Here is a 27,405-nt window from a genome sequence, read left to right as displayed (position 1 = left end):
AATACAGGAGGGAAAGAAAGACGGTGGAGAGACAGACACGTCGGGTCACTGGGTTTGGCGTGTGCTCTCATCAGTATAGGGACGCGGGTGGCGCTGTGGGTAAAACCTCAGCGCCTAGGACTCGCCAATCGCATGGTCGGCGGTTCGAATCCCCACGGCGGGATGAGCTCCTGTCTTTCGGTCCCAGCTCCTGCCCACCTAGCAGTTTGAATGCACGTCAAAGTGCAAGTAGATAAATAGGGACCGCTTTATAGCGGGAAGGTAAACGGCGTTCCGTGTGCTGCTCTGGTGCCGGTTTGCCAGATGCAGCTTGTCACGCTGGCCACGTGACCCGGAAGTGTCTGCGGACAGCGCTGGCTCCCGGCCTCTTAAGTGAGATGAGCGCACAACCCTAGAGTCTGGCAAGACTGGCCCGTACGGGCAGGGGTACCTTTACCTTTACTCATCAGTATGTTGATGCTCTACCTCCTTGACACCTGTAAGTCTGGCAGGGGATGTACCAGATCAGTGCTTCGCCTTGGTAGAAGAGTGGATGAGAAGCAATAAACTGAAGCTCCATCCGGGAAAAACTGACTGAGGCAGTTTGGGGGCAATTTCCTAGACTGCATGGGTGTCCAGCCTGTTCTACCACTAAAGGAGCAGGTATATAGCATGGAGATAGATAAGAGACATGTGCAGAGGTTTTTAAGCAGAGGTTGGATGGCCATTTGTCCTGTATGAGCTGGTTGAGATTCCTGCATTGCAGGGGGTGGGGTAGACTAGATGACCATTGGTATCCCTCCCAACCATGCCATTCTTTAATTCCTGGATCCACTGCTGTTGCTAGAGGCATAAGTGTACATGGTTGCACGGAAACCTTCTGCCAGCTTGAGTTTGTAGCCTAGCTTTGACCGTATTTGCACAGGTATAATCTAGATTTAGTGGCCTATATTCTTATCATTTGTAGATTAGATTACCGCAGTGTTATACATGGGGCCTTCCTTTGAAGACTGTTTGGAAACTACAGCTAGTGTAGAAACCAGCCGTTTGATTGCAGAGACCAGAAGATCTGAGCTTATTACACTGATTCTGGCCTGCTTGCACTGGCTACCAGTTAGTTTCTAGGCTCAATTTAAAAGGGTGGCTTTGACTTACAAAACCGCATATCGTTCAGGAATCCCAAGCCTCTGCTAAAACAAACCGGTCCAGCCCCTGCGGAGTTGCTTCTCTATGTGCCTCATCTGAGGAAAATGCAGAAGAAATAGCCGAGAACAGGCTTTTTCAGGAGTGACTGTGTGCAGCTGAATGTATTGCCCCAATGAAACATGCCTGGTGCTATAATTCTAAGTTTTTAGCCGCAAGGCCTTTTTGTTTACCTAGGCCTTTGGTGATTGCGCTAGCCTCTACTGCTGTGTTAGTCTTTTTGGAGGATAGGAAGTTGTCCTTATGATATTGTTCAATTATTATTTTAGATACAGTGGTACCTCAGGTTACATACGCTTCAGGTTACAGGCTCCGCTAACCCAGAAATAGTGCTTCAGGATGAGAACAGAAATCGTGGAGCGGCAGCACGGCAGCAGCAGGAGGCACCATTAGCTAAAGTGGTGCTTCAGGTTAAGAACAATTTCAGGTTAAGAACAGATCTCCGGAACGAATTAAGTACTTAACCCGAGGTACCACTGTACTGTGTATTGTACATCATTCTTAATTTGACTTTTGATTGATTTTGTTTCTATTTTATTTTAAGTTGCTTTGGGACATTTCTCTTTCGTTACAAAGTGATCAACAAATACTAGTATTATTATCAATTGTTCTTCATATTGAACAGAATATAACATAAAAAGCAAGTATTGTAGTTTAATGTTGCCAGCCAAACAGACTGAAAAAACTTTTTTGAAAACCAAACGGCATTTTCCATAGCCTCATTGAATTTACATTGTAACTATAAAAACATTTAGCTTTTAGAGAAGTTGAGAAAAAGAACTCTGGACCCAAGCGCTCTGCTTGAGATAGCTGTTGCAGTACAGCTGTAATCCCTTAAGGTGTGTACATACATACTTTGCACCCAACATCTCCACCTGTTATCTTTATCCCTGCCAGACACATTCTTTTCCAACCACCGCAGATGGAGCACAAAGGCTACAAGAGATACTTCCCACGTAAAAGATGTCCTTGTCTTGTGGAATAATGTGGCAGAATATAAATCTCAAAAATATTGCCACTCCATAGAAGAAATACAAACCTTGGAATATTGAATTTTAAGCTTTCTATTCATTTTCAAAATATATAATTTTTAAGAACAGGAGGTAGAAATCAATATTTGTTCACTATGAATTTCAGTGAACGGAGAGGGAGAAGGACGTCTTGCCAGCAACAGCAGGGACCAATCCTTAAATATTTTCCGAAGCCTCATAGAGGTTTCGATGGCTCTTCGGTACAATGGTACAAGCAGAAATACAGGCTTCGGTTTTTGTAATTCCATAGCTTAAATATACAACCTCGTTAAAAGACTTTAAAACCTTATAGCAGTGGCTCCCAAAGTGGGTGGTACCAGTCCTGGGGGGGGGGATTATGTGGAGGGGCAGCAGGAGGGATTCTGGTGATGTAAATTACTAATAGTCTTTGAAAAGTTGGTATCATTGGATCAGGTTCAATAATTTTGTTGAATTAGTTAAACTAAATAGTGCTAATTGGATTTTGAATAAATGTACAATTAACATTTATTCTCACCCCTTGCCTTTTCCTGTAAGACCTATTACAGTCGTTAAGAGTCGTCAACAGGCTCATCTCAGCTATCTGCCAATCTCCCATTCCCACCACCCTTCTGAGTAATACCTTCTCACTATATAGAAGGATCTGGCAACTTCTGTTTCAGTGTATCGGAAGAAGTGTGCATGCACACGAAAGCTCATACCAAGAACTAACTTAGTTGGTCTTTAAGGTGCTACTGGAAGGAATTTTTTTATTTAGACTATGGCAGACCAACACGGCTACCTATCTGTAACTACAATTAACTGTTACTGTTTTGAATTTATCGCTGTTCTGAATAATTCTTTTTATAGGGTAAGGTAAGCGGCACCATGGATGAGTTTATGGAACCAAGAGGGCACTGGCCAAAAAAAATTTGGAAGCCGCTGCTTTTACAATACAATATATTCCTTGAGCTCCCTCCTTCCAATCACAATTATTCAGTTTGCTATTATAAACAGCAGACATCAAAAACATTTTTGTCTCTTTATTTTGCTGCTTTATATAAACATTAGTGATTGGAACAATATTCTGGCCCATTTTGGAAAATGCAATCAAGATAAAGCATACAATCAGTGATCACACAAAATAACTCATTTATGTCTATATCTTGAATGAAATAGCACCAGCAAGGATATAAATAAGAAAGTTTTTGCAATGTTAAAAATTTAAAATGTAGCTTCGTTGTTGTTTTTCTAAAGACAGCACTTCCTTCGGTTTTCACTGTATAAAGTCATAACTGAAAGACTGCTAAATGCTTGGTCAAAATTAAACTTGCCCATAGTCAATAATTAAAATAAATACACAAGACTTCCCATTCTTATGAAGGCTTTGATTTTTGTCAAAATATAATCCACCTCATTCCTAACATAGACTCCCAAGCCAAAATCTGTTTGATTGACTCTTAGGCCATTATGCTAAGACAGCATCACTGCAGACCAGTCCTCCAAGTGCCATGCCAGGGGAGGGGACCAGCATTTCTTCATCATTTACCATTTTGGAGAATGCAATGTAAAACCTACACCATAAATAAGTATCCTTGTCACTTTAAAGTGATGAATAATGGTGGGCAAGGAATACTCAAAGCATCACAATCAAATATGCTATCCAGATTTCAGAGAGGCTATTTATCTTAACACATGTACTTCTAAAATTAAAACAATTTGAAAAGTAGCTTATTCATGATTCAGCACTACTGTCAGCTCTCACGTGTTAGGCAACTTAAGACCTAACCTATAATAAAACTGAAAAAACATATTGGCACATTTTTTGTTAGTAAAGATTGGGCTAAAATGGTTTGAATTTAGTGCAACGGAGAACAGAATGTTTTCTGTGATTACTTCAGGGAAGCCATATACAGTTCATTTTTCAGATTTTAATCTGTTTTCAAAAGCTTCCAGTGCTAATTGATTACAAGAAATAACAAGAAGCTTTTAAGCTCCATTAATTACAAATCACACTGTAACTTCTCGGCTATTTGCATAGGTACATCATTCAACCCATGTCTTGATGGCATCCACACCATACTGCCTTCTCCAAGAGAAAATGGTCTACAATTAGATTCCTTCAGTAAAACATTGTTAAAGTACTGTTTATTGGGATTGAATTCAGCCCATAAGGATTCTCTGGTGTGGAGTGGCACATGTGCATTGCACTAAATTCTGAACTATACCTGTGGCTTCTCCTCCAGCCCAATGAGGGAGAAAGAATCACGCAGGGGGGGGCACACTTGTTAGAACACACAATGCCTCCTAAATACTATCTTTCTGAAAAACAACGAAGCCTTACGATAAGGAGTGTAACTGATGTTAACAATTCCCACAAGTATCATGCATAAGGCAAGTAAAGCTTCAGAGGCCTTCCAAAAAATTCCTATATGCCATAGTCATCTGAACACACTCTGTTTGATTTTGCTCAAGTGCTAATGCCACATATGAAGACAAACAAGAAAAAGACTATTATAAAAGTTAAATACTTTAAAACGAAGTGGTTTTGCTAAAAATGCTTTGTCCCAATAGAAATCAGAAGACCTGAATCACTTTTTCCTGCCGAAAATCTTGTTTAGGTAAACCATGTTCTATTGCACTAGGGTCTTCTTAATCCTTTAGTCATTATCAGGAAGCCGGACCAGAACAGCACATTTCTCTTTCCACAAAAGATTCCTCAAAGGCATTTTGTCATCTAGTGTAAGCCAGTCTTCCAAAAGACTGTTTGGCAATCTGCTAGATAAACTGATGCCTCCAAGACTGAGATTTCTTTGTCTATGCCACAGTTCTTAAAGCTAGTCCTCAGAGGCAGTCTGGAAGCTCTTTTCGGAGGAGGAGTCAAAATCCACTTCCACTCCCGATTCTTCAGAGCTCATAAAAAAGGGAGGCATGGAGTCCAAGCTTTCGTTTATACCCACTGCAGCTTCTTTCTTAACCAAGTCCTCACAGTATGGAAGATCCAAAAGCCACTCTTCCAGGTGTGTGGAAGAATGAGGCATTTTAGGAGGGCAGTAAGAAGAGTGAAGACTCGTGTTCAGGGGGGCACTCTGACACTTTCTAATCAGTGCACTGTTTTCCTTGCTGTAAAAAAGAAGAATAAATCTCAGTAACTCTTCAGCAACTTTTGATTTTTATCATATATAAAGATGGAATATGCTCCCCATCCTCATCCAATCAGCAGTAAATGACTGAATAGGGTTTTTTAAAAAAAAATTCACTGAAAACATATTTATACAGTGGTACCTTGATTCTCAAACACCTTGGTTCCCAAACACCGAAAACCCAGAAGTAAGTGTTCCGGTTTTCGAACGTTTTTTGGAAGCTGAACATCCAATGCAGTTGTCAGCTATTGTTTCTGGGGCGCCTGCACCAACCAGAAGCTATGCCTTGGTTTCTGAACATTTTGGAAATGAAACAGACTTCTGGAACGGATTAAGTTTGGCACTTTTGTTTTTGTTATTTATTTTGCGTTTTTGAGGCTTTTTTGGTTAATCTATTTTTGTGACTGCGTGGAACCCAGTTCAGCTACTGATTGATTGACTGTGTGACTGCGGAAATGGATTAAAGCCCCCCCCCCCATGCAAACAATGACTATCATCAGTGTAGTTAAGAAAAAATAATAATTTTTATTTTTATCATCTACAATACTGTCTTATTTATTTTATAGTACAGTACATTGATTATTGCTTTCACTTTATGGATCAATGGTCTCGTTAGATAGTAAAATTCATGTTAAACTGCTGTTTTAGGAGTTGTTTTTAAAAGTCTGGAATGGATTAATCCATTTTAGATTACTTTCTATGGGAAAGCGTGCCTTGGTTTTGGAACACTTTGGTTTTGGAACAGACTTCCAGAACGGATTAAGTTTGAGAACCAAGGTACCACTGTATAGGATTACCCTGTGTCAATTAATTAAACAACTCTGATTTAACTAGAATTTCATTCATGCTATTCAAGTTTCTATTTATTAGCTTTAATAGTTTTCTATGTAATTCATGACTCTTTGCTACTCTTCATTTTAAACTAGCAAAGGAGAGAGGTAGGGATGGGGAGAGGAAGCAGCCAAACAATTCTTTCCTGTGGTCATTCCTGGTTTGGTGATTTTATTCAAATTACCATTTCTTTAGCAAAAATGTCTACACCTATTCCAAGTTTTTGCTAATGGATAAAATGGGAAGTGGGTGGCATCTTAACACATACTCCAGCCATGGATGAGAACAGGGGTAGAAAGAGGGTTTTGAAAAGACACCAGTAATTGTAACATTCCAAGAGTGTGCAATCCTGTATTTCACAGTGTTTGCATGCACACATCAGTTAATATTCTTGGGTATGCCTCAAACTGGCTGACTGACTGAACCCAAAGGGTGCTCATCAATGGTTCCTCTTCATCCTGGAGAAGAGTGACTAGTGGGGTGCCACAGGGTTCTGTCTTGGGCCCGGTCTTATTCAACATCTTTATCAACGACTTGGATGATGGACTCAAGGGCATCCTGATCAAATTTGCAGATGACACCAAACTGGGAGGGGTGGCTAACACCCCAGAGGGCAGGATCACACTTCAAAACGACCTTGACAGATTAGAGAACTGGGCAAAAACAAACAAGATGAATTTTAACAGGGAGAAATGTAAAGTATTGCACTTGGGCAAAAAAAATGAGCGGCACAAATACAAGATGGGTGACACCTGGCTTGAGAGCAGTACATGTGAAAAGGATCTAGGAGTCTTGGTTGACCACAAACTTGACATGAGCCAACAGTGTGACGCGGCAGCTAAAAAAGCCAATGCAATTCTGGGCTGCATCAATAGGAGTATAGCATCTAGATCAAGGGAAGTAATAGTGCCACTGTATTCTGCTCTGGTCAGACCTCACCTGGAGTACTGTGTCCAGTTCTGGGCACCACAATTCAAGAAGGACACTGACAAACTGGAACGTGTCCAGAGGAGGGCAACCAAAATGGTCAAAGGCCTGGAAACGATGCCTTATGAGGAACGGCTAAGGGAGCTGGGCATGTTTAGCCTGGAGAAGAGGAGGTTAAGGGGTGATATGATAGCCATGTTCAAATATATAAAAGGATGTCACATAGAGGAGGGAGAAAGGTTGTTTTCTGCTGCTCCGGAGAAGCGGACACGGAGCAATGGATCCAAACTACAAGAAAGAAGATTCCACCTAAACATTAGGAAGAACTTCCTGACAGTAAGAGCTGTTTGACAGTGGAATTTGCTGCCAAGGAGTGTGGTGGAGTCTCCTGCTTTGGAGGTCTTTAAGCAGAGGCTTGACAACCATATGTCAGGAGTGCTCTGATGGTGTTTCCTGCTTGGCAGGGGGTTGGACTCGATGGCCCTTGTGGTCTCTTCCAACTCTATGATTCTATGATTCTATGATTCAAACACTACACATTTCTTATACAAAAAGTAGCCCCATTTTTTTAAAAAGGCGGTGAAACTTGCATGACTGCTGTCTTGTGGCCTGCCTTTTGCTCTGCATCATTTCCTACAGCTTTTTAGTGCAGACACAGGAGCATCAGAGCATTGAGATAGCGCTAAAGTTGTGAGAGGGAGGCAAGTAAATTAAAACATTAAAAAGTAAGAGATGCAGAGGGAGAGAAGTTTGTTTAAAAGAAGAAGGGAATCACAAGAACAAGGGGCAAGTACAACTTACAAAAACTAATACTAGAGCTGTTAATCAGAATAAAATGGATTACATATGCCGTATAAAAGATTTTTAAAAAGTCAATTGCATGTGAACTGCTTACATTTAATGTCACATCTACTTTAAACCACAGTCAGTGTTAATTTCATTGCAAACGTAACACTAAACCATGGGTACCAACAAAAAGAGAAGGAATGGGTGTTCATGGAATGATTGAGAGGGAGTGGATAGATCTATAGCACACTCACAATGATTAAGCAATTTGAAATATTATGTCTGCACCTGACCAACGAATGTGCAGCATGAAGCATGTAGCAGCATAAGATATACCTGGGAATACTCAGTAATCTTTTTCTTGCTTTGGAGTATACTGTGCCCACAACTTGACAGAGCTGACCTTGCATCCATCGCACATCATCAGGGATATCAGGAAACCAGTCTACTAATCTGTAAGGAATAAATAATAGTGTTTCAGGCAGAACCCTGATTTGAGAAAATGCCATATGGGAGTGAAGGACTCTGGGCAGAGAGGCAGGAGAGCCATTCTACTAATGCTTCTTATTGACATCAGCTAATCTGCCCCACCTAAAACTTGGCTTGCTGGCTTGCTTCTTTTATTGACTAAATTTATATACTGCCCAATACTCACAGGTCTCAGGGTGGTTTATAATTAAACACAATAAAAAGGTAAAGATAACGGACCCCTGACAGTTACCGTATTTTTCGCCCTATAAGACACACTTTTTCCCCTCCAAAAATGAAGGGGAAATGTGGGTGGGTCTTATGGGGCGAATGCAGGCTTTCACTGAAGCCTGGAGAGCGAGAGGGATTGGTGCGCACCGACCCCTCTCGCTCTCCAGGCTTCAGGAGAGCCCCAGCGCCAGCCCCACAAGGTCGGGGGACAGAGGGAGGCGGAACACCGCCATCCCGCTGTCTCCCGAAGTGGTTTGGAGGCTGACGGCGGGGAGAAGAGCACTTCTCCCCGCTGCCTGCCCCACCACTCCGGGGACAGCAGGGAGACGCGCTGCATCTCCCTGCTGTCCCCAGACCTGATCGCAAGGCGGGAAGGGGGGAGAAGAGCGCTTCTCCCTGCTGCCTCCCCCACCACTCCGGGGACAGCAGGGAGACGCGCTGCGTCTCCTTGCTGTCCCCGGACCTGATGGCAAGGCGGGCGGCGGGGAGAAGAGCGCTTCTCGCCGCTGCCTGCCCCACAAGCGCCTGGGGGGGAAATAATTTTTTTTTCTTTATTTCCCCCCCCAAAAATACAGTAAGTCCAGTCACAGATGACTCTGGGGTTGCAGCGCTCATCTCGCTTTACAGGCCGAGGAAGACGGTGTTTGTCCGCAGACAGTTTTTCCGGGTCATGTGGCCAGCATGACTAAAGCCACTTTATCAGTTTATCTACTTGCACTAAAGCCACTTTACCTATTTATCTACTTGCACTTTGACGTGCTTTCGAACTGCTAGGTTGGCAGGAACTGGGACCGAACAACAGGAACTCACCCCGTCACGGGGTTTCAAACCACCAACTTTCCGATCGGCAAGCCCTAGACTCAGTGGTTTACACCACAGCGCATGTGTGTTTAATTTTTGTTTTTTTCTCTACAGCAGGTTTGGAAATATTACTGCTACGTTTTAAAGGGCCTTTATCATTGCAAACTCCTTGAACAGAGTTCGCTACGCAGCCAGTTTCTCAGTTAAATCTGGAGATACACACCAATTAAAATATAGGGTTTTAAAAGTACGCTTCATGCACATTCCAAGTTTATGAAACTGAACCCAAAAAGCACACATGGAAAAGAAAATATATCTACTATTTTTCAGTTAATCGTTTTAAGAATAATATAGTGGTTAAGCTGTGAGCCTGGAAGTTCCAGTTCAATCAAACTTTAGCCATGACTACAAAAGTTACCTAAATATATTGTTACCTCTCAGCAGTATTCCACTCATTCATTCCATCCCATGTGCAATGCAGGGATAATACTTTCCTGTCTAGCAGGATTTAATTTTTATAAGAAAATTGGAATACATACGATTTTTTTTAAAAAAAGAATTATTGTAAGGCTTGTGAGCCCTTAGAAAATGTGCTATATAAAAACACTAGTACAACAAGGGCAGACTTCCATTCTTAACACTCACCTTAAGGCCACAAAATATGCTGACTCAACTGGCAGAGTATACGGCAGCATCACATAGGACATCAGTCGCATTGGTAGAAATTTAGAAAGCTGAGCATAGAGTCCACATTTCTCTTTACAAGCCTCCTGCAATGCTGTCATTTATACAATCATTAATCTCAACTGAACATGAACATAATGGCTTCTAGATTCTGCAAGAGTGATGAAACATTGCCTGGAATCGTGCTAGATAACCCACCACAGGCTTTCTCATGACAGAACTCAACTAAATGCACCTAGTACTCTCCTATATACATACGGGCCAATTCATCACCATCTGGCTGGTATAAATTTCAGTAATGTTCAGTCAGCTTCTAATGGGGACAGGTAATTCCACCAAGTCTGCTTCATGTACAAGCTGATTATCCTAGCGTTCCTCATGCAGTCGATATACAATCAGAAGTGGCTGCTCATTGTGTCACTGTTCTGTGAATCATTATTCTAAGTTTCCTTCCTTTCAATCAGAACAGACTCGTGAAAAAAGGCAGGGGTGGATCCTCCAAGAACAGGATTTTTTTTACTCTTTTACACTCAAAACCTTTTTGTATTATAAAAATATGTTTTTCCACTATTTTAGTTCAGAAAAAGCAATGCATTTTGGCCCTCAAAAGCTTTGAAAAAACATTTATTTTCTTGCTCACTCATAGCACAACTCAACCAAGATTTCTATTCAACAGCTTATTCACTGGATAGTTCTCCTTGCAATTTACTTGTTTTTCTTTCCTTACAGCCTTAGAATAAAACTCCAGCTCTTCTGAACATGGAAGACAGGAAGCTGAGTGAGGGGCAAGTGCCAAGCAAGGAAGAGAAAGGAATTAGTCCGCCTGGCTTATTCCTTCTCCTTCTCACCCCACTTGCTCTGTTATAGTTTGTCTAATAGGTACATGCTTTTTCCATGTGCATCCAGAAAGCCACGTCTGCACCAAGGTTTAGTTAGTATCCAACATTAATAACTTTCATTCAAAGGTGGCCAAAGAAGACTCTTCTGTGATGCACAAATATATACCCAAGTTCTTAGTTAAACTGTGTTACTAGATCAATTTGCACAGTATTCCAGATACTCCTGTACTGAATGTTTATTATTTGTTCTGTTATAAGTACCATGGGGGCTGGGGGGGCTGAGGCCCTGGGCGAAAAATTCTGAGGGGCGCAACCAGGTACCCCCATGCAGTTGCCAGCTTCTGTAGGGATCCCCAGCTTGGTGAAGGCGGCAGAGCAGCCCAGGGTGAGCAGGTGCAGGCAGAGGGAGGCTGGCAAGGGGTAACCCCAGCACAGCCTGGCCTGGCCCTCTTCTCTGCAGGTGTCGAGAGGATTTGCCCAAGAGCCACATTGGCCCCAGGCTCCCCCCTGTGTGGGCGGGCAGGTGGCACAACGCAGCCCCACTTGGCTCTGGTTTGGGGGGACGCTCTGGCAGCATCAGTGGCTTGCCCACCCCGGGCACCAGCAACCCATGCTATGCCGCTAATAAGTAGCAACAGTATGTTTCTCAGTTATTTTATGCATAAGATTGAAGTATGTAAAGATGATTAGCAAAAATAAACTGAAAAACAAACTTTTGTCATAGTATATAATAACTGGCCAGAGTTAATACAATTCACTATGTTACAGAAACAAGACACTACAGATGCAGTTAAAAGCACTGGTCATGATCCAGCCCAAGTCAAACACTTTAAAGTACCATGGATTTCAATGGGAGAAATTTAAGAATGTGCTAAATGTTCTCCCGCTGAAATCACGTTGGATTTACAAGTGCTGAATCCTGGCTCGACGATACCCAATGTTGTATGCATTGACAGTATCATTAGTAATTACTGGAATAATTTGATGAAACTTAGTTTTACAATAAAAATGAGGTTACTTTAAATCTCTACCTTTCCGGAGTCTAGGAGGTAGATTCTCAAAAATGGTTCCATCCAATGGCCAGGCAGCTAATTGCAGCTGATCAATAAGCATTTCTTCATCTTGCATCTCTTTTTTTGCTTCATTTGCTGCAACTGTTTTTTTATCAGCATAATCTGGGGTCTGAACACATTCCTGATGGTTTTCCTTTGTTAAGGCCAAGTCAACTAAAACTGAATCATACAGTATACCTGAGGAAGACAGAATAAAAACAGCTTCTGATGTGATGGTGTTTTTGTATTCAAGAGCATGACAGACACCATATTGCAAAACAGAGTTGGAAGAGGGCATAAAGACTGCACTACTCCTAGGTTGAAAAGTCTTCTAGTATAAACTTTCAAATCTTGAAGAAAGAAGGTCTGAAGTGGGCAACGCAAGAGTAGAAAAACTGATGGAAATGAGCATTGTCAGCCTAGAAATCTCTTAAAAGTGGAATCCTATCCCTGACAAACAGTAGAGAATTAGCACATTGCCTCTGTACCTCCAAACTGGCCAGGCAAAGCCCATTTTCAAAGGAAAAACTGCATTCCTTGTGCCCCACCCCAAATGCCTGTTTCAAATCTAAAAACCAAACTATAGTTTGGCTATCATGAACAGTCTTCACCTTAAACATTCTGATTCCCTCACTCAAACTATACTTAACCATGACATCCACACCGGACAAATTATGGCACAAACCACAGACTGCGACTGGGTTCCAATTCCATTTGTGGGACAACCTATGGTTTGCACAAATCTGGAATGGAAGGAATTAGAACATGAGCGAAGGAGGGCACACTGGGCCAGAAGTCTGTTCTGCGTTTGCCAAACATACCATGGGGTGGCTTTAACACTGAACCAAGCCATAAACTTTACCATGCTGGCATTCTTTACTAAGACTGGTTTAAAAGAGTGTTACAAAAGGACAATAATTTCTACCAGTGTAGACCCCAGGTTGCTGAGTGGGCTTTAAAACTACAGCTGCTCCTGGATCTTTTTGGTAAGAGTTGGAATGTCTAAGCCATGTGTGTTCAGGAAAAAAATACTGGATCTCAAGAACAAACCACAAGGTTGTCTGTAATTGTAAAAGTCAATGTAATTTCTGTGAAATTAAGTAGGCTCAGGCCATTGTGCCATGCCAAATAAGTTACACTTAGAGTAGACCCACTGAAATGAACTTAAACTTAAATCCAAGCTCAACTCTCTAACAAAGATTTATCCATTTCCCAAAGTGTATGGCCACAGTTATATAAACTAAAAGTCACCTTAGTCTTCCAAGTCCTTGAGAGGAAAATAGCTCATGATACCCGCAGCTGCATCATGTATCGAGAAAACATGATACTAAGAAGATGGAATGATAAGACTCTGGCAAGTCTAGCATCACCCACTTCTGATAGAAAACACCGTCCGCATTGCATGGCACAAACTCTTATTATACAAGTAGAGTTGAAGCCACAATTGTACTGCCTCAGAAGCTATGTAGTCATTGCTGAATTTTCCCTGGACCACACTTTCTGCAGCATGTGAACACAGATAATAAGCTACGTTCATAGGCAGGATCACGTGGGAAGGCAGAATCCTTCCAATATCCAAGTCTCCAGCTGCTTAGAAGAAAATATTTATGCTGTGACCCGCTCTGAGCTCTATGGATGAAAGGCAGTATATAAATTTAATAAATAAGTATTAGAATATAATCAAGTTTGAACTGGGTTCAGCAACAGTTTGGGAGTCAGTGAAGATGATCCTATACATCTACAATGTAGAATCTATATACGCTGGGTTCCAGCTGATATTAGCAACTGTATTTTGAACTAACTGAAGTTTCTGAACGTTGTTCAAAAACAGTCCAACACAGAGTGAGCAAACTGAACTTGATGTTACAAAGATATGAGCAACCATGGTCAGCATCTTTCATCCGTATACAAAAATGCGCAGACCTGTCATGACATTGTGACTGACATTCTGTTCACCATATTATATATTTGAAATCACAGTGACATACCATTTTCTTTCAAAAATCTAAGAGCATCCGAATAGCCTTGTTCACAGATCTCTCCTAGCACCTGAAAATAAGGTTACAAAAAACTAGTAAACAGGAGGAAGTACCGTATTTTTCCGTGTATAACACAACCCCATGTATAAGACAACCCCTACTTTTGGAAGCCCAGAATAAAGGAATCAGTATTTACAGTTGTTCAGATTTTGTGGGGAATTGGCCCAAAAGCTGTTGAGCTTTTTCTCCAGCCTGCGTCTGACTTCGCCTCACACTGTGGCCCCGCTCCCTCCTTGCCTGGGCACTGCTTCACCTCTCCAGCCAGCTCTGAGGCCAGCACTCTGTGACTCAGGAGCTGCCAGCTCACTCAAGACTTACCATATAAATCTGTGTATAAGGCAAACCCCAATTTTTGACTAATTTTTTGGGGGGCGGGGAGGCATCATCTTGTTCACAGAAAAATAGAGAATATTGAAAATTCCCAAAGAGCAACATACAGAAAGGCATCTCATGCCAGCTAATACTCTGTTGACATATTACCAAAAGGCTCAGTAAGCACTTTATCATAATGAAAAAAAAACAATTCTACAGTAATTGTACCGCAGAGCATTGTACACCTCCTTCCTCAAACCTTAACTGCACCAAAACTGCCCCAATCATTGCTCAACACCCACCCCAATATTGCAAACTGAGGAGGGTTACCACCATTTACATTGTTCCTTGCTAGTAGGAACTGCTCTCAATGAATTTACTAAATGTGCCCCTAAGATGCACTCAAGTAGCGCGTGGTCATCCTCTAATATCTAGATTAAATGTGGAGTGGGAAAACCATGTATGCCACCATGAGCTTCTAGGAGGAAAGGTGGGATGGAGATATATATATATATATATATATATATATATATATATATATATATATGCAGGTTTTGGTGTCTTCGGGTGTCTTCCCGTGTAAGAGTCTGGGTGTCTGGGCGACGTTTCGATGAGGTCTCACTCGTCATCTTCAGGCTGGTGCTTTCGGCTTCTTGTTACTGGAACAGAGCAGAATCTGGTGTTTGAGTTCCTATAAATACTGTTGAGGGGTGTGGTGTGAACCAGAGGCACACAGAACGCCGTCACCAATCAACCACACCAGACCCAAACCCAGACCCTCTCCACAGACATATTACAGACTCCATCCAGTAGCCAAACTATAGTGGCACCTCCCGATACTGCACCCCCCTGCAATCCCTACACAGATCTGGCTGGCACAAGGCACAAAATTACAGCTCGCCCCTATACACGAAGCCAAGCCAGAGCACAACTAAATGCAGCACAGCCATCTTCTCAGAAAAACTCTTCACAAGCTCAAGAGGTCAAGACACGAAAGCTTTAGCAACTAATCTACACTTAATGACCCACCCAGTGGTATTCAGAACATCACTCATGAAATCACTCAAGATATCCCTCAAGTAATTAAGGAACAAAAGAAGAAAAGGCACACTAATCTAGGAACTTCCTCTCTGCCCAGAACGTTGGAGGCTATACACCACACCCCTCAACAGTATTTATAGGAACTCAAACACCAGATTCTGCTCTGTTCCAGTAACAAGAAGCCGAAAGCACCAGCCTGAAGATGACGAGTGAGACCTCGTCGAAACGTCGCCCAGACACCCCGACTCTTACACGGGAAGACACCCGAAGACACCAAAACCTGCATTCCTGTACCCGTGAAAATCTACGAAAGCATATATATATATATATATATATATACACACACACCAAAAAAATTAGAAATTTAAACACAACTATACCTTTGGAGGGGTGCATCTGTCTAGCATTCCATGGTAGGAACATATCTGTCTAGCATTTGTCTAGCATTCCATGGTAGGAACATACATGCCAACAAACCAGCAATTGGGTAAGAGAAAATAGTGAATATACATACCTTGGGTTCTGGAGGAAAAAGTGCTTGAGTTAAACGGTAGATGTTCCCTAGGCTAAACTGAATGCTGGTGTTGGTGAAGTTCACTTCATGGAAGTTTGCAGAATTGCCCTTGGGACAAATGTCACACTCCCCAGCAAAAGGTGAAATTGTGATGGTGTTTTTTGAGTCATACTGAGGTAAGTTGTCACTTATTCCACCATCGACGTAGCGCTTTGGGAAGGGAAGAAGAAAGAAAGTTAAGGAATCTATTTGCTTAAAGCAAAATTTAGCTGGCTTGCTCTGCAACTTCAGAAAGGAAGCCTAGTATTTCCACTTGCCACACCTTTCAGTGGTAGTATTATATGTGAGCAGGTACTGACCCAACACAAGCCATTGCTCAGAACAGCAACAGAGCTTTGTGCACCTCGGGATCGCAAGTAATGTCTGAAAATGTGCAGGTGCACATCCCAGATTATATGCTGCCCAGCAGCTTCTGCAACATTGGAAGCAATGTTATGAGCTCTCTTTTGGCATGCACCATACTTAGGAGGCTAAATTCAGCCCTGGTGAAAACATTAGCTAAGGAAATATACAACTCTCTTTTGTGTTTCATAGAGCTCACATCCCTCTCACCCTGCCCCTTTCCCAACCAAGGTTCCAATGTTCACCCTAGTTTGAGCAAAGGGCATACTCTTGATACAAATCAGCCTTAAAAATCCAGCTTTTGCTAAGGTTGCCTATACCCAAGGAAGCTGTTAGGTTTTGGCTAGGAGAGGCCTGGAGAGAGCCTCCATTACAGTCATTACAGCAACTCAGGCAGACCACATTTCAAGCAAGCTGAGAGGAAACACCTCTGCTGTCTCCTTTCCTGTAAATTACCTGCCACCCTCCTTTATCATTTGTAATTTTAAAGTTAAATAAAACAACATCAAACTCCTAGAATTGTTAAATGACTGTATGATAACCCCAAATGTCACATCCTCCCCCTCCCCACAATTACAGTGGTGCCTCGCAAGACGAAATTAATTCGTTCCGCAAGTTTTGTCGTCTTGCGATTTTTTTCGTCTTGCGAAGCGCGGTGTCGGAAAAGTTTTGGAAAAGCTTCAAAAATCACCAAAGTCTTTAAAAACCTCAAAAAAGGCTACCACACCGTCGTTCTATGAGTTGCTCCTCGAAGTCGCAACTGTATTAACGGTCAGAATAAAAAAATTCCTTCCAGTAGCACCTTAAAGACCAACTAAGTTAGTTCTTGGTATGAGCTTTCGTGTGCATGCACACTTCTTCAGATACAATAGTTTTATTTTGACTATGGCAGACCAACACGGCTACCTATCTGTAACTGTATTAACGGTGTTAAGAAAAAGGAAACAAACTTGCAAAACGTTTCCATCTTGCGAAGCAAGCCCATAGGGAAAATCATCTTGCGAAGCAGCTCAAAAAACCCTTTCGTTTTGCGAGTTTTTTGTCTTGCGAGGCATTCGTCTTGCGAGGTACCACTGTACTAATCAAGTCATTTCAATAAGCCAAAGATCTCAAAAGATGTGCTAAACTCCTTTCCCTATCTCACTTGGAAAGAACAATGAAAATGCATTTTAGAAGCCATCTCTCAGACAATTAGGACAATTTCTTCCTGACTGGTGCCACTTAAAAACTTTAACCTCTGGTCATAGCCAGGAAGACAGGATTTGCAGTCCTTGTTTTTATTTTTAAGTCCAACTTGAGCATAAAGGGTGATGCTTTTCACCTTAAGAGGTACGAATCTTTCAGGTTTCAAAGACACCTTACGTCACTGCACAGGAAGGTTCCCGTGGACTCTACCTGTCCCTTCTCCTTTCCTGTCTCTATTCCCTTTCTGTTGCTGAAGAGGCCCCTTCACCTTCACTATAGCAAACCCCAGCCTCTCAGAACCTCCCCCTTCTCTCTTCCCTAACAAGTTAGCCAGCTGGCCAAATTCTTACTTTCCCCCTCTTTCCAGCCCAATCGGTCCCTGTTTCCCAGCCAGACCTGCTCTTTCTTCCCCTTGCTATGCCCTTTTCTTCTTCATTGGCCGTCTCATACCAACAACCTCATATTCTCCTTCCCTCGCGACCCATTGCCACCCAAAAGTATCCCACCCGATTCTTCAGATTCTTACCTAAAGAACTTTCCTGTAGCTCTGCAAACACCTCCAAGCTACCTTCTTCCCTTGCCACCTCCCCTTCTCTCTCTAGAGCAAGGCAGCACCAATTTCCATCTGGTACCACCTTCACCCTTTCAGCCAATCTCTTCCCTCATCCAGGCAACAGTCTCCTCTCACACTCGTTTCCTGCTCTTTTATTCATGTAAAACTCTTGCAAACCTAGCCTACTGTTAGTGTGTTGTTTACTGATTATCATATTTACTAATTCTCCTTTTGATACAATAAAATTTACTTTAGATCTATCTTTGTTGTCCTTGTTATCTCTCAGGGCACCAAATTCTAGAGAGTGTCCAGGCCTCTGCGTCAAAAGATCCCAAATAGGAGATGTCAGGATTGCGTGTGAGAACTGCAGGCTTCTGCACGATCTGCACACATCCTCCTACGGTTTTGTTTCTATGGCAATACTGAGTGGCAAAGCCAATTCATAAAATTAAGTAGGCCTTCAGGCATGTCTCATGTTTGTCACCCAACTAAATCCTTTTAGGTAACATAATTGTCCAGCCACGAGGGCAAAGCAACCAGATTAACCTGAACCATGGATTTAGTCTAATATGCTACTTTGCACCTCATATAGGATTTCAGCTTTTAAAGAGTAAAAATGGATGAATATAAGACTTGTAAAAAATCTAGATCAGCAGGCTTTTCAAAAAAATTATCACTAAATCACAGACTGTTATTCTTCGCAGTTTTGATTTTGAAGTAAAAAAAAATGTCACATGAAGCTTTCACACGAATATCAGCACTATTTTTTAAACATCTGGAATGTGCACATACTTGACCTGAATCATTTTTCTTTTCTTATTACTAAAGTAGGAGGGCAAAACCACACTAGCAAAGATCAACATCTCCATGCTTCCTTTCAACTAAGATGCAGGCAGCCTTTAATAGGATTCCTCAAGTTCTACGTAAGGCCTTGAAATACACTGCTTAAGAAAGGACCTTAAAACAATTAAGAGGATAACAATTAGCTTCTCATCTTTAAGATCGCTTCTTCTAGTACTCTGCAAGACAGTTCTCAACCAACACATACAAGCCCAAGCCCAGATACAAACTACTGTGTGTCTGTATTGCTAAATCTATGTGCATATGTACCATGTAACATATTCATGTACAGATATGTGTGCTCCATGGAGTGCACAAATAAAGAGATTTGCATACAATCAACTTCCAAGGGTGGTTCACAGATTCCTAATAATAGGACAACATAGCCAGGCAGGAGGCACACCCTTCTGCTTCATACAATATCATGCAGTGTGGCACCCTACATACTTTGTGTGCCAATAGGTAAAGGTAAAGGGACCCCTGACCATTAGGTCCAGTTGTGGCTGACTCTGGGGTTGCGGCGCTCATCTCACTTTACTGGCCGAGGGAGCCGGCGTACAGCTTCCGGGTCATGTGGCTAGCATGACTAAGCCGCTTCTGGCGAACCAGAGCAGCGCACGGAAACGCCGTTTACCTTCCCGCTGGAGTGGTACCTATTTATCTACTTGCACTTTGATGTGCTTTCAAACTGCTAGGTGGGCAGGAGCAGGGATTGAAGAACGGGAGCTCACCCCGTTGCGGGGATTCGAACCACCGACCTTCTGATCGGCAAGCCCTAGGCTCTGTAGTTTAACCCACAGCGCCACCCGCATCCCTCTTTGTATGCCAATAGAGGCATCCTATTTCCTTAGTTCTTCCATCTTCAAATTGATGCACAAGAAGAATAAAAACAAAAGCCCCAAATAGATTTTATTTTTAAAGAATTTATATCTAGTTTCCTTAAAACAACTGTTGCATTACATTGTAATGCTTATTTTGTAAAGACAGCATTTCAGTCTCTTATCTCTCACATGAAGCTGTCCTAGAACTATTTTTTTGCCATGTATATGAAGGACACACAACAAAGACATCAGAATGGCCAGATTTACATCTTCCCACCTTTTCTATCATCATCATCATCAGCCTTCTCATGCTGGTTTATAGTATGGAAGAATGAGCAGGTACTTACCACCCCTCTAAACGAAGGTGGGATGAGGCCACAATATATAGGCACAAATGAACTACAAAGCAAAGCCTGTCAAAAAGAAAAGAAAGGTTAGTTGCATACTGCATTTCTAATAGGAACATTTCGCCAAAGCTCTAACACAGCCATTTTCAAATGTTCTAAAAAGGAATATGAGGAAACAAATTAAAAATAAGATTGAGACAAATGTGAAATATTCTGAATATTATTAACATGGTTAAAATGAGAATATACCTGTATGACTTCTTCTTTGGAATTAAAGTTGGATACCATCACATTTTTGCCATCAGACACTCTGGTAAGCGAAATGGAAAGTTTCCCTGATATCAACTGATGAGTGTTTTCAGGAAGATTTTTGCAAAGTCCATCCCTTATAATCTTCATCACGTTAAAGGAAGGATGAAGAGGGCCAAGATTTCGCTTTCTTGCTTCTCTGGCTAGACCCAGAACATCTGCACAAGCTTCAGCTGAAAGATACATTACTGCATGTAATTGTGGAAACCAAACTGGTTAAAACAGATGTCAGGGGTCACAAAACAAAAAAAATGTGATCAGAATGTGCCATGGGGTCTTGACCACGGTGTGCCTTTGAAACTCAGCATGAGTTCAGAGCACAAGCTATAACCTTTCAAAAAACAAATTATTAAAACTTTTATCTGTATTACGTGAGTGAACAATTTCCCAGATAGTTTCTATCTTTGACAGGGTCAGCCTGAAGTTACAAGTTTAAAACAAACAAAAAATCAAAGTCATTTCAACTATTAAAAAATAGATTCTGAAATGTAGTTATGCTAAGTTGTGACAGCAGGCCAATTCTTCAAATGTCAACAGCATCATCGCTGTCAGGGAATATCTGACCTCAATGAATTGACATTATTAGACCAGTCAACTGGCAAGCATCCAAACTCTAATAATAAGTAAATAAGGGAAAAAAGAATTTGGGGCCATGACATACTAAAGGTATGTTAGGTAACTTTATCATTCACTGATTTATTTATTTGCCATTGGTGGCCTGAAAACACATTTTAATAACAGCATTTCATTAGAAGAGATAATACTTTTCCAAATTAAACAAACTCTGCTATCTGCCCAAGGACGTGTGTAACTATTCTGAAAAGAGTACACTCCCAAACTATTTTCTAAATATTGTATTTTAGATCAGCCATTCCTGGTACTTTAATAATCTAAAGGCATTAGCAGAGGTTTCCTTCTCTCTCTCTCTCCCCAAGAGCTGCCCAATAAATGGAATAGGTTAATGTCCTGCAGTAACCTTCTCTACGGGGGAAGAGGACTAATCGTCCCACATGTCAGCTTATTTTCCTCACCCAATCAAAAGACAGCAAATGAACTACTACTACTACCAGTTTATGAGGGCTGCTTTTTAGCCTTTGGTCATCAATTTCATGCCCAGAAAGGAAGTTAAATTCAGCTTTCCAAGAGGAATTTGACCTACTAATGCAGGGCACAGAAAGAGCTGAAACATCTTGAAGGGGTCAATACAGACAGAATATGATTAATTAAACAATAAGTTATAACATTTTTTTACCAATCAGTGAAAGTTGGATTATAATGTAGATTTGCACAGAATTTATATTTCATTTAATAACGCCAAAAAAATAAATACTAATTTTGATATTGGTGGTGAAATCTAATTGACACGTACATTTTACCAAGCTATGCTATCCTACTCAGAAGTCAGCCTCACTGAGCTCAAAAGGACTAACTTCCTGGCATGGGCAACACCAGGCGTTGTTGGAGTTCCTACATTGCCCCACCTACATTGGCCAGTGGTCGGAGATGATGGGAGCTGTAGCCCAAAGGTATATAAAGAGACACTTTCCAAATCCCTGGTGTAGAGCACTGCAGCCATTAAGCACCAAACTGTCTGTCTTTCTATATCTATCATCAAAATGCCATAAAAGGTGCACAATTTATTAGAACAGTGACAGATCCTTTCCCAGTAAGCCATAGCAAACCAATCACTTCTACCAGCTGCTTTCCTACTTGGGGGTAAGGAAAGGGGGGTGGCATTAGGAAGCAGTGCTGGGGGTGCGGTTTTTACCAGTAATTAAATGTACACCTTCCCATGGTTGTATTTCCCTGTGTTTTGAACACAGTGCTTGAAAACTGTTTACTTGTCACCTGTGCATCTAAATGGTTGGGCCATACAAGTTATTTTAACAGTTTAATAGTTTGCTCTCAACTAAAGGCCATGGACTTTCCCCCTTGAAAGGTGGAGGTACTAATCAAATTCTGTGCACTATGCAATAAGCAACCAAGTCTTTCTTCCTGGTGCTGCTCAGTTTTTCTCATGCCATCTGACGCAAAGAAAAATCTAGCTAAATGTGGGAGACCATTATAACTGTTACTTGGCAATGGAAAATACAGCGAAAGAGAATCCGCCCACACGACTTCTTAACTAATGCAGGAAAACTCAAATAAAAAATAAAATGTGGAGAACAGGTCCTTCGGAATGCTTAGCTCTAAACTTGAACACTCTTCCCCAAACTATAAAACCTAATTTAGCTCAAAGCAGGTTTTCTAATATGCATATGTTTATATTTAGTCGCTGAGAAAGGATGTTCTTTCAGTTAAATGGAACACTAATTAAAAAGTGAAGGCAACATTTCAACGGATAAAGAGTTTAATCCTCTAAGGTACTTAACTAAGATTTTCACACACAATTCAGCATGCTGCAACTCACAAAAATTGCTATTATGCCATTTCATGTCAGGAGACAGCACAAGAGGGAAGGGATTGACTTTTAATATTTTAATAAATATTACTGTAACATAGGGCTGCCTTTGAATAGCACTCAGAAACTTCAACTGGCTCAAAGGCCTGCAGTCAGACTGCTGACCAGGGCTGGTTACAGGGCACATATTTTGACTCCCTTGTCAGAAGAGCTCCACTGGCTACCAGGCACTTTGAATTGTACCTGGAAAGTCCTGGTTATGACCTATAAAGCCCTACACAGCTTAGGTGCAATCTATCTGGAAGACCGTATGAACCTGCCCAAGTTTTGAGATCTTCAGGAGAGGCCCTTCTCCTGGTCCCACCACCCTTACAACCATGCTTGGTGGGGACACAGGAGAGGGCCTCCTTGGTGGCTGCTCCCAGACTCTAAAACTCCCTTCCTAGAGAATCTAGACTGACTGCCTCCTTGCTGTCTTCCGCCAACCGATGAAGACCTTGTTCCAAAAGGCTTTTGGGAACTGACTGCTTTTAATGGAAGAGCTTGCGCCATGCTGTTTTTATTGTAAATACTGGTATGTTTTAAGCAGATTTTATATATGTATATAGTTTGATTCTATTAATGTTTTGTTGTTTTTTTCTATGTTTTTAGTGATTCTTGTCTTTACATGTAAGCCCTCAAAGAAAAAGGAGGGCTATAAATAAATATATAATATTAGTAGGATGAAAAAGGCTTTTCCCACACACACCGCACCCCCCAAAAAAATTAGGCTGTTGAAACCCAAAGCTTTGGAGTGAAGCTAGGAATTGAATTTTGGATGAAAAGACTGTGAGCTCAGTACTGAAAACTGGTTTCCAGGCCGAGTGTGAAATTAATTCCTTACTTCCAAGTATACACCTGCCCACCAACCCCTCATGCCACTGTTTTGCAGTTGGCTCTGGTCGATAAACCTTGGGGTTCTTGTAAAAACAAAGCGAAGCTCAGAAGCTTGAAGTCTGCCACGCCTGTCCTGTTTCAAATGAGTAAGAATAATGTGGAATGGTGGACATACAAGTACTAGGTACGATCCTCCTGGTACTATCACAATTAGGCTACAATATTTAAATCAGTTAATTGGTTTTAAATGTTAATGGGATAAAAAGGTGCTCTGATTAAGTGGGCAGATCATTTTGTCAGATCTATATAGTAAGAAGCTATTAGGGTATTTGGGGTGAGCTCTAAGAGAGCAGTATCAGTCCAGGCAGAGCAGCAGTGAAGCCAGGACTCCATGTGAACCAAGTGTGCTCTCTCAAACATGGCCAAAAATTCTGCAGCTTACAGGAGGAGCTCCATGGCAAACAAAGTGAGAACTGCCTAAAAGGTCACTGTTGTGGTTATTTAATTATGTACATAGTAGCAGTAGCTTCTTAACACTGCACAAAATACAACTTTGAAAGAAAATATACCAGTTCCATTGGTGTAGAAGTTATCCACAAATATTTGTCCACACATTTGGGTTAGCTGGTGTATCAGTATTTTCCTAACCAACGTCTAGACTTACACTAAATGAAATACTCATAAATACACATACATCAGTCCACCCCAATTTGTAACCCGTGCCATGTGTTCACTGGGCATAGACTAAAGAGGAAAACCACTTTAAAGGTAACTTAAGTCTTGACTGCAACACTCTAAACTCTACACCAAAGAAGGAGATGCTTTGGATAAATCAAGTTAAAGGTAACTAAATAAGGCTCCAGTATTGCGTCATTTAAAATCAATGTGACTTATTTTTTTTTTATTTGCAATAAATATTTTTTTTAAAAAAATAAATAAAATCAATGTGACTTACACACTTTGAAATAAATATTGGATGTTGGGAGTGAAAGAGGACTAACAAAAGCTGGCAGCAACTTCCATCTGAGGCAGGATAGGAAGCCCTAAGAGTGACCAGAACCTCAAACAACAGCATAACTCCACTTGGTAAATGTTGGGATTTCATATTCCTTCTGGTATATTAGGTTTTCCCCCTCTTGTGAGAGGAGCAAACAGAGTAACGAGTAAATAAAGAAGCTTTGTACTAAAACTTTGAGCTGTTCTGTATTTTAGCCAATTATACTGAAATACATTTACACACAAAATTTAAAAAACAGCAGGGAACAGCCTGTACAGGCAATACATAGAGACAAAAGCTCATCTTCATAATTCTTTTAAGCAGGTAAGAACTGCCATGTTAAATTATTCAACAATAAAGCTAATTATATTTGCCAATAGGTGTGTTCTCAATTGAAGAATAATAAGAACTTCCATTTCCTTCAGGATCTTTGGTATCTTTAGTTTGGTGAGTATAAGAACTAACCAATATCCAATGTTGTGGTTTGCAGATATACTATTAAGCATGAACAAGCTTCCCTATATATTTCCTATCTTCGGAAAGTCATATAGTTGATCTCTTTGACATCTATTCTACAGGGCGGATGCCACTACCAAGATGGCCTTCTGTCTAGTTCCCTGTAACTTCGCTTCTCGCAGTAAGGGAACCATCAGAAGGCCCTTAGAGCTGGACCTCCATGTCCGGGCTGAGTGATGGGAGTGGAGATGTTCCTTCATGTCTACAAGGACTACAAACTAATAACAATAGTGTGCAGTGGTAATGGTACTGATTGATGTTGGGATTATGGGAAGGATTAAACTTCCCCTGCCTATGGCTGAGATGAAAATCACCACACAAAAACCTTTTAAAAAAGGTTTGTGTGTGGTGATTTTCATCTCAGCCATAGGAAGTTAAATAAATGGAAGTTTCTAATATTGCATTAAGTGTCACAAGTGTTTGACCCTTAGTCAAACCTATGGGAAATCTATGGCTTTCCAGATGTCCAACTGTCATCAGCCAAAGCACTGTCAATGGCTAGGGATGATGAGTTTTATTCTAGCAACATCTGGAGGCCAAAGATTCCCCATCCCTAACCTAAGCAGTAGATAGCCTCATATGTACACACCAATATATACTCTCTTAACGACTGGTCACTGATTCTATATCATTTCTCATCAACATCCATATTGGTTCCCACCCTACCCTATAATCTTGTGGCAAGTTTGGTCAGATTAATCACTGGTTATGGTCAATGGCTTGGCCATAGTATGTTACTGTGATAGGTTTCCTAGGCAGACACCCGCTGTGCGTGTGAGGAAAAAAAGACTGAGTGCAGAGCAGGGAAATCCTGGAAGTCTAGCTGGAAAACTTTGCTAAAATGGAAATCTGATGGGAAATTAGCAAGAGTTTTATCTGCTTGCAGGTGCATAGCTGACTTCACTATTTGTGTACCTCGGTTTTCAAACGTAATCCGTTCTGGAAGACCTTTTGACTTCCGAAACGTTCGAAAACTGAGGTACAGAGGGCAGTCTGCCAATTCAAGAGAGAAAATAATAATACCTTTATTGTCAATGTGTACAATGAAATTAACCGAGCCACTGCACAACCCAGCAATGACTCTGTTAATAGAGCACAAAAAGGCATAACTTTTCCCACCATTAGAAGTCAGTGTTTGATTTCTAATGAGAGGCATTTGGGCTCAATCCTGTATTAAAGGAAGACATGGCTGGGTCACAAGTTCCCACCCGTCTAAGACTGTGCCGCACAAGCACCTCACCGTATATTCAGAGTTACTCTCTCCATCATTATCAGGGCCCGAGTTGAGCTTCGGATCCTAGATCCAGATTCTGGGCACTTTCATTCCGACATTTGCAGCCTTGCTCCCCTTTCAACAGCCTCAAACACAAACAAACACACACCCCTCCTCCATATTTAGGGCGAACACCCTCAAGGGTCAGTTTCTTTGAGCTGTAAGCCACTTTGGGTCGCCCCTGGGCAAGATAAAAGCGCCTAATAAACCGAATAAGCAATAAAGTAGATCCCTGGCACCCGCCCTCCAGTGGCTGGTTGAGTTGGAAGCCACTCTGGGTTGCCACGGGCAACATAAAAGCGCCTAATGAATCGGATACATAAATCGTAATTAAAATAACAACTCCGTACGTCCAGTGCAAAAAAAGCAAACCTTGCATTAAGCTACCTTCGTTCTTTATTTTTTTTAAAGCTTTTGTTGCGATTGTTGAAATTACCAGGTTATTCTCCCTGCTCTTACGACTGTTCTGCTATCCAGTGGCGTAGCGTGGGGGGTGCAGGGGGACCGGCTGCACCGGACGCAACATCTGGGGGTTAGGGGGCGCAAATCACTTGCCTTGCCCCGGGTGCTGACAACCCACGCTACGCCACTGGCTATTACTGCCTCCAAAGCTCAATGTTTCGTTTGCCCGTCCAAATAATAGGATTATACAATATGAATAAAATCACAAAATAATAATTATTGCAAGAGAAAAGCCCAGCAATGAGGGGGAAAGAGGCCATGAGACCAGCGAGGAGCAGGCGCGTCCCCTTCGCTCGTACCCAGCGACCCGCCTCCGACGAGGACGGCTCCGGTCAGGGCTCCGGCCGAGGCCCCGCACACCTGGCGGGCGTCGCGGATGAGGTGCGGGGCCCTCTCCTGCAGGCAGCTGGCGGCGCCGACGTGGTAGACGCCCAGGAACCCGCAGCCGGCGAACGACACGCTCCAGCCGCCGCCCTCGCCCTCGCCGCCCGGCATCCCGGCCGCCGCCGCCGCCGCCGCCGCCTTCCCGTCCCGACCCGGCGCGGCTGAGGAGGCGGCGAGGAGCCGCGCACGCGCACAAGCGC

The 27,405-nt window shown here is 42.0% G+C and overlaps 1 protein-coding gene and 1 long non-coding RNA gene across 2 annotated transcripts; one reads left to right on the top strand and one right to left on the bottom strand.

Moving 5' to 3' along the window:
* Nucleotides 1-3,199: 3,199 nt before the first annotated feature.
* LOC309532636 (1-acylglycerol-3-phosphate O-acyltransferase Pnpla3-like) lies at nt 3,200-27,350 on the bottom strand. The gene is made up of 9 exons (XM_082223179.1): nt 27,121-27,350; nt 20,237-20,469; nt 19,988-20,053; nt 15,840-16,049; nt 13,922-13,982; nt 11,913-12,131; nt 10,004-10,136; nt 8,195-8,311; nt 3,200-5,294 (listed from the first exon to the last, which is right to left on the bottom strand). Exons 1-9 carry the CDS (start codon nt 27,314-27,316, stop codon nt 5,009-5,011), a joined length of 1,521 nt encoding a protein of 506 aa, XP_082079305.1. The 5' UTR covers nt 27,317-27,350; the 3' UTR covers nt 3,200-5,008.
* On the top strand, nt 8,318-9,902 carry LOC309532738. The gene is made up of 2 exons (XR_014219993.1): nt 8,318-8,580; nt 9,137-9,902. It is a non-coding gene; the product is annotated as an uncharacterized lncRNA (long non-coding RNA).
* Nucleotides 27,351-27,405: the final 55 nt, after the last annotated feature.

The sequence above is a fragment of the Podarcis vaucheri genome (genome assembly GCF_965113315.1).
Source record: "Podarcis vaucheri genome assembly, chromosome: 5".
NCBI lineage: Eukaryota > Metazoa > Chordata > Lepidosauria > Squamata > Lacertidae > Podarcis > Podarcis vaucheri.
Note: the sequence above shows the minus strand (reverse complement) of the source record. Positions and strands in the feature narration are given on the sequence as shown.

Coding starts and splice junctions, on each gene's coding strand:
- LOC309532636 (XM_082223179.1), bottom strand. CDS start 27,316: ATGCCGGGCGGCGAGGGCGAGGGCGGCGGCTGGAGCGTGTCGTTCGCC. Junction 13,983..15,839: donor TTTTTCCTCCAGAACCCAAG/GTATGTATATTC, acceptor CCTTATTTTCAG/GTGCTAGGAGAGATCTGTGA. Junction 8,312..10,003: donor GCATATTTTGTGGCCTTAAG/GTGAGTGTTAAG, acceptor TATTCCTTACAG/ATTAGTAGACTGGTTTCCTG.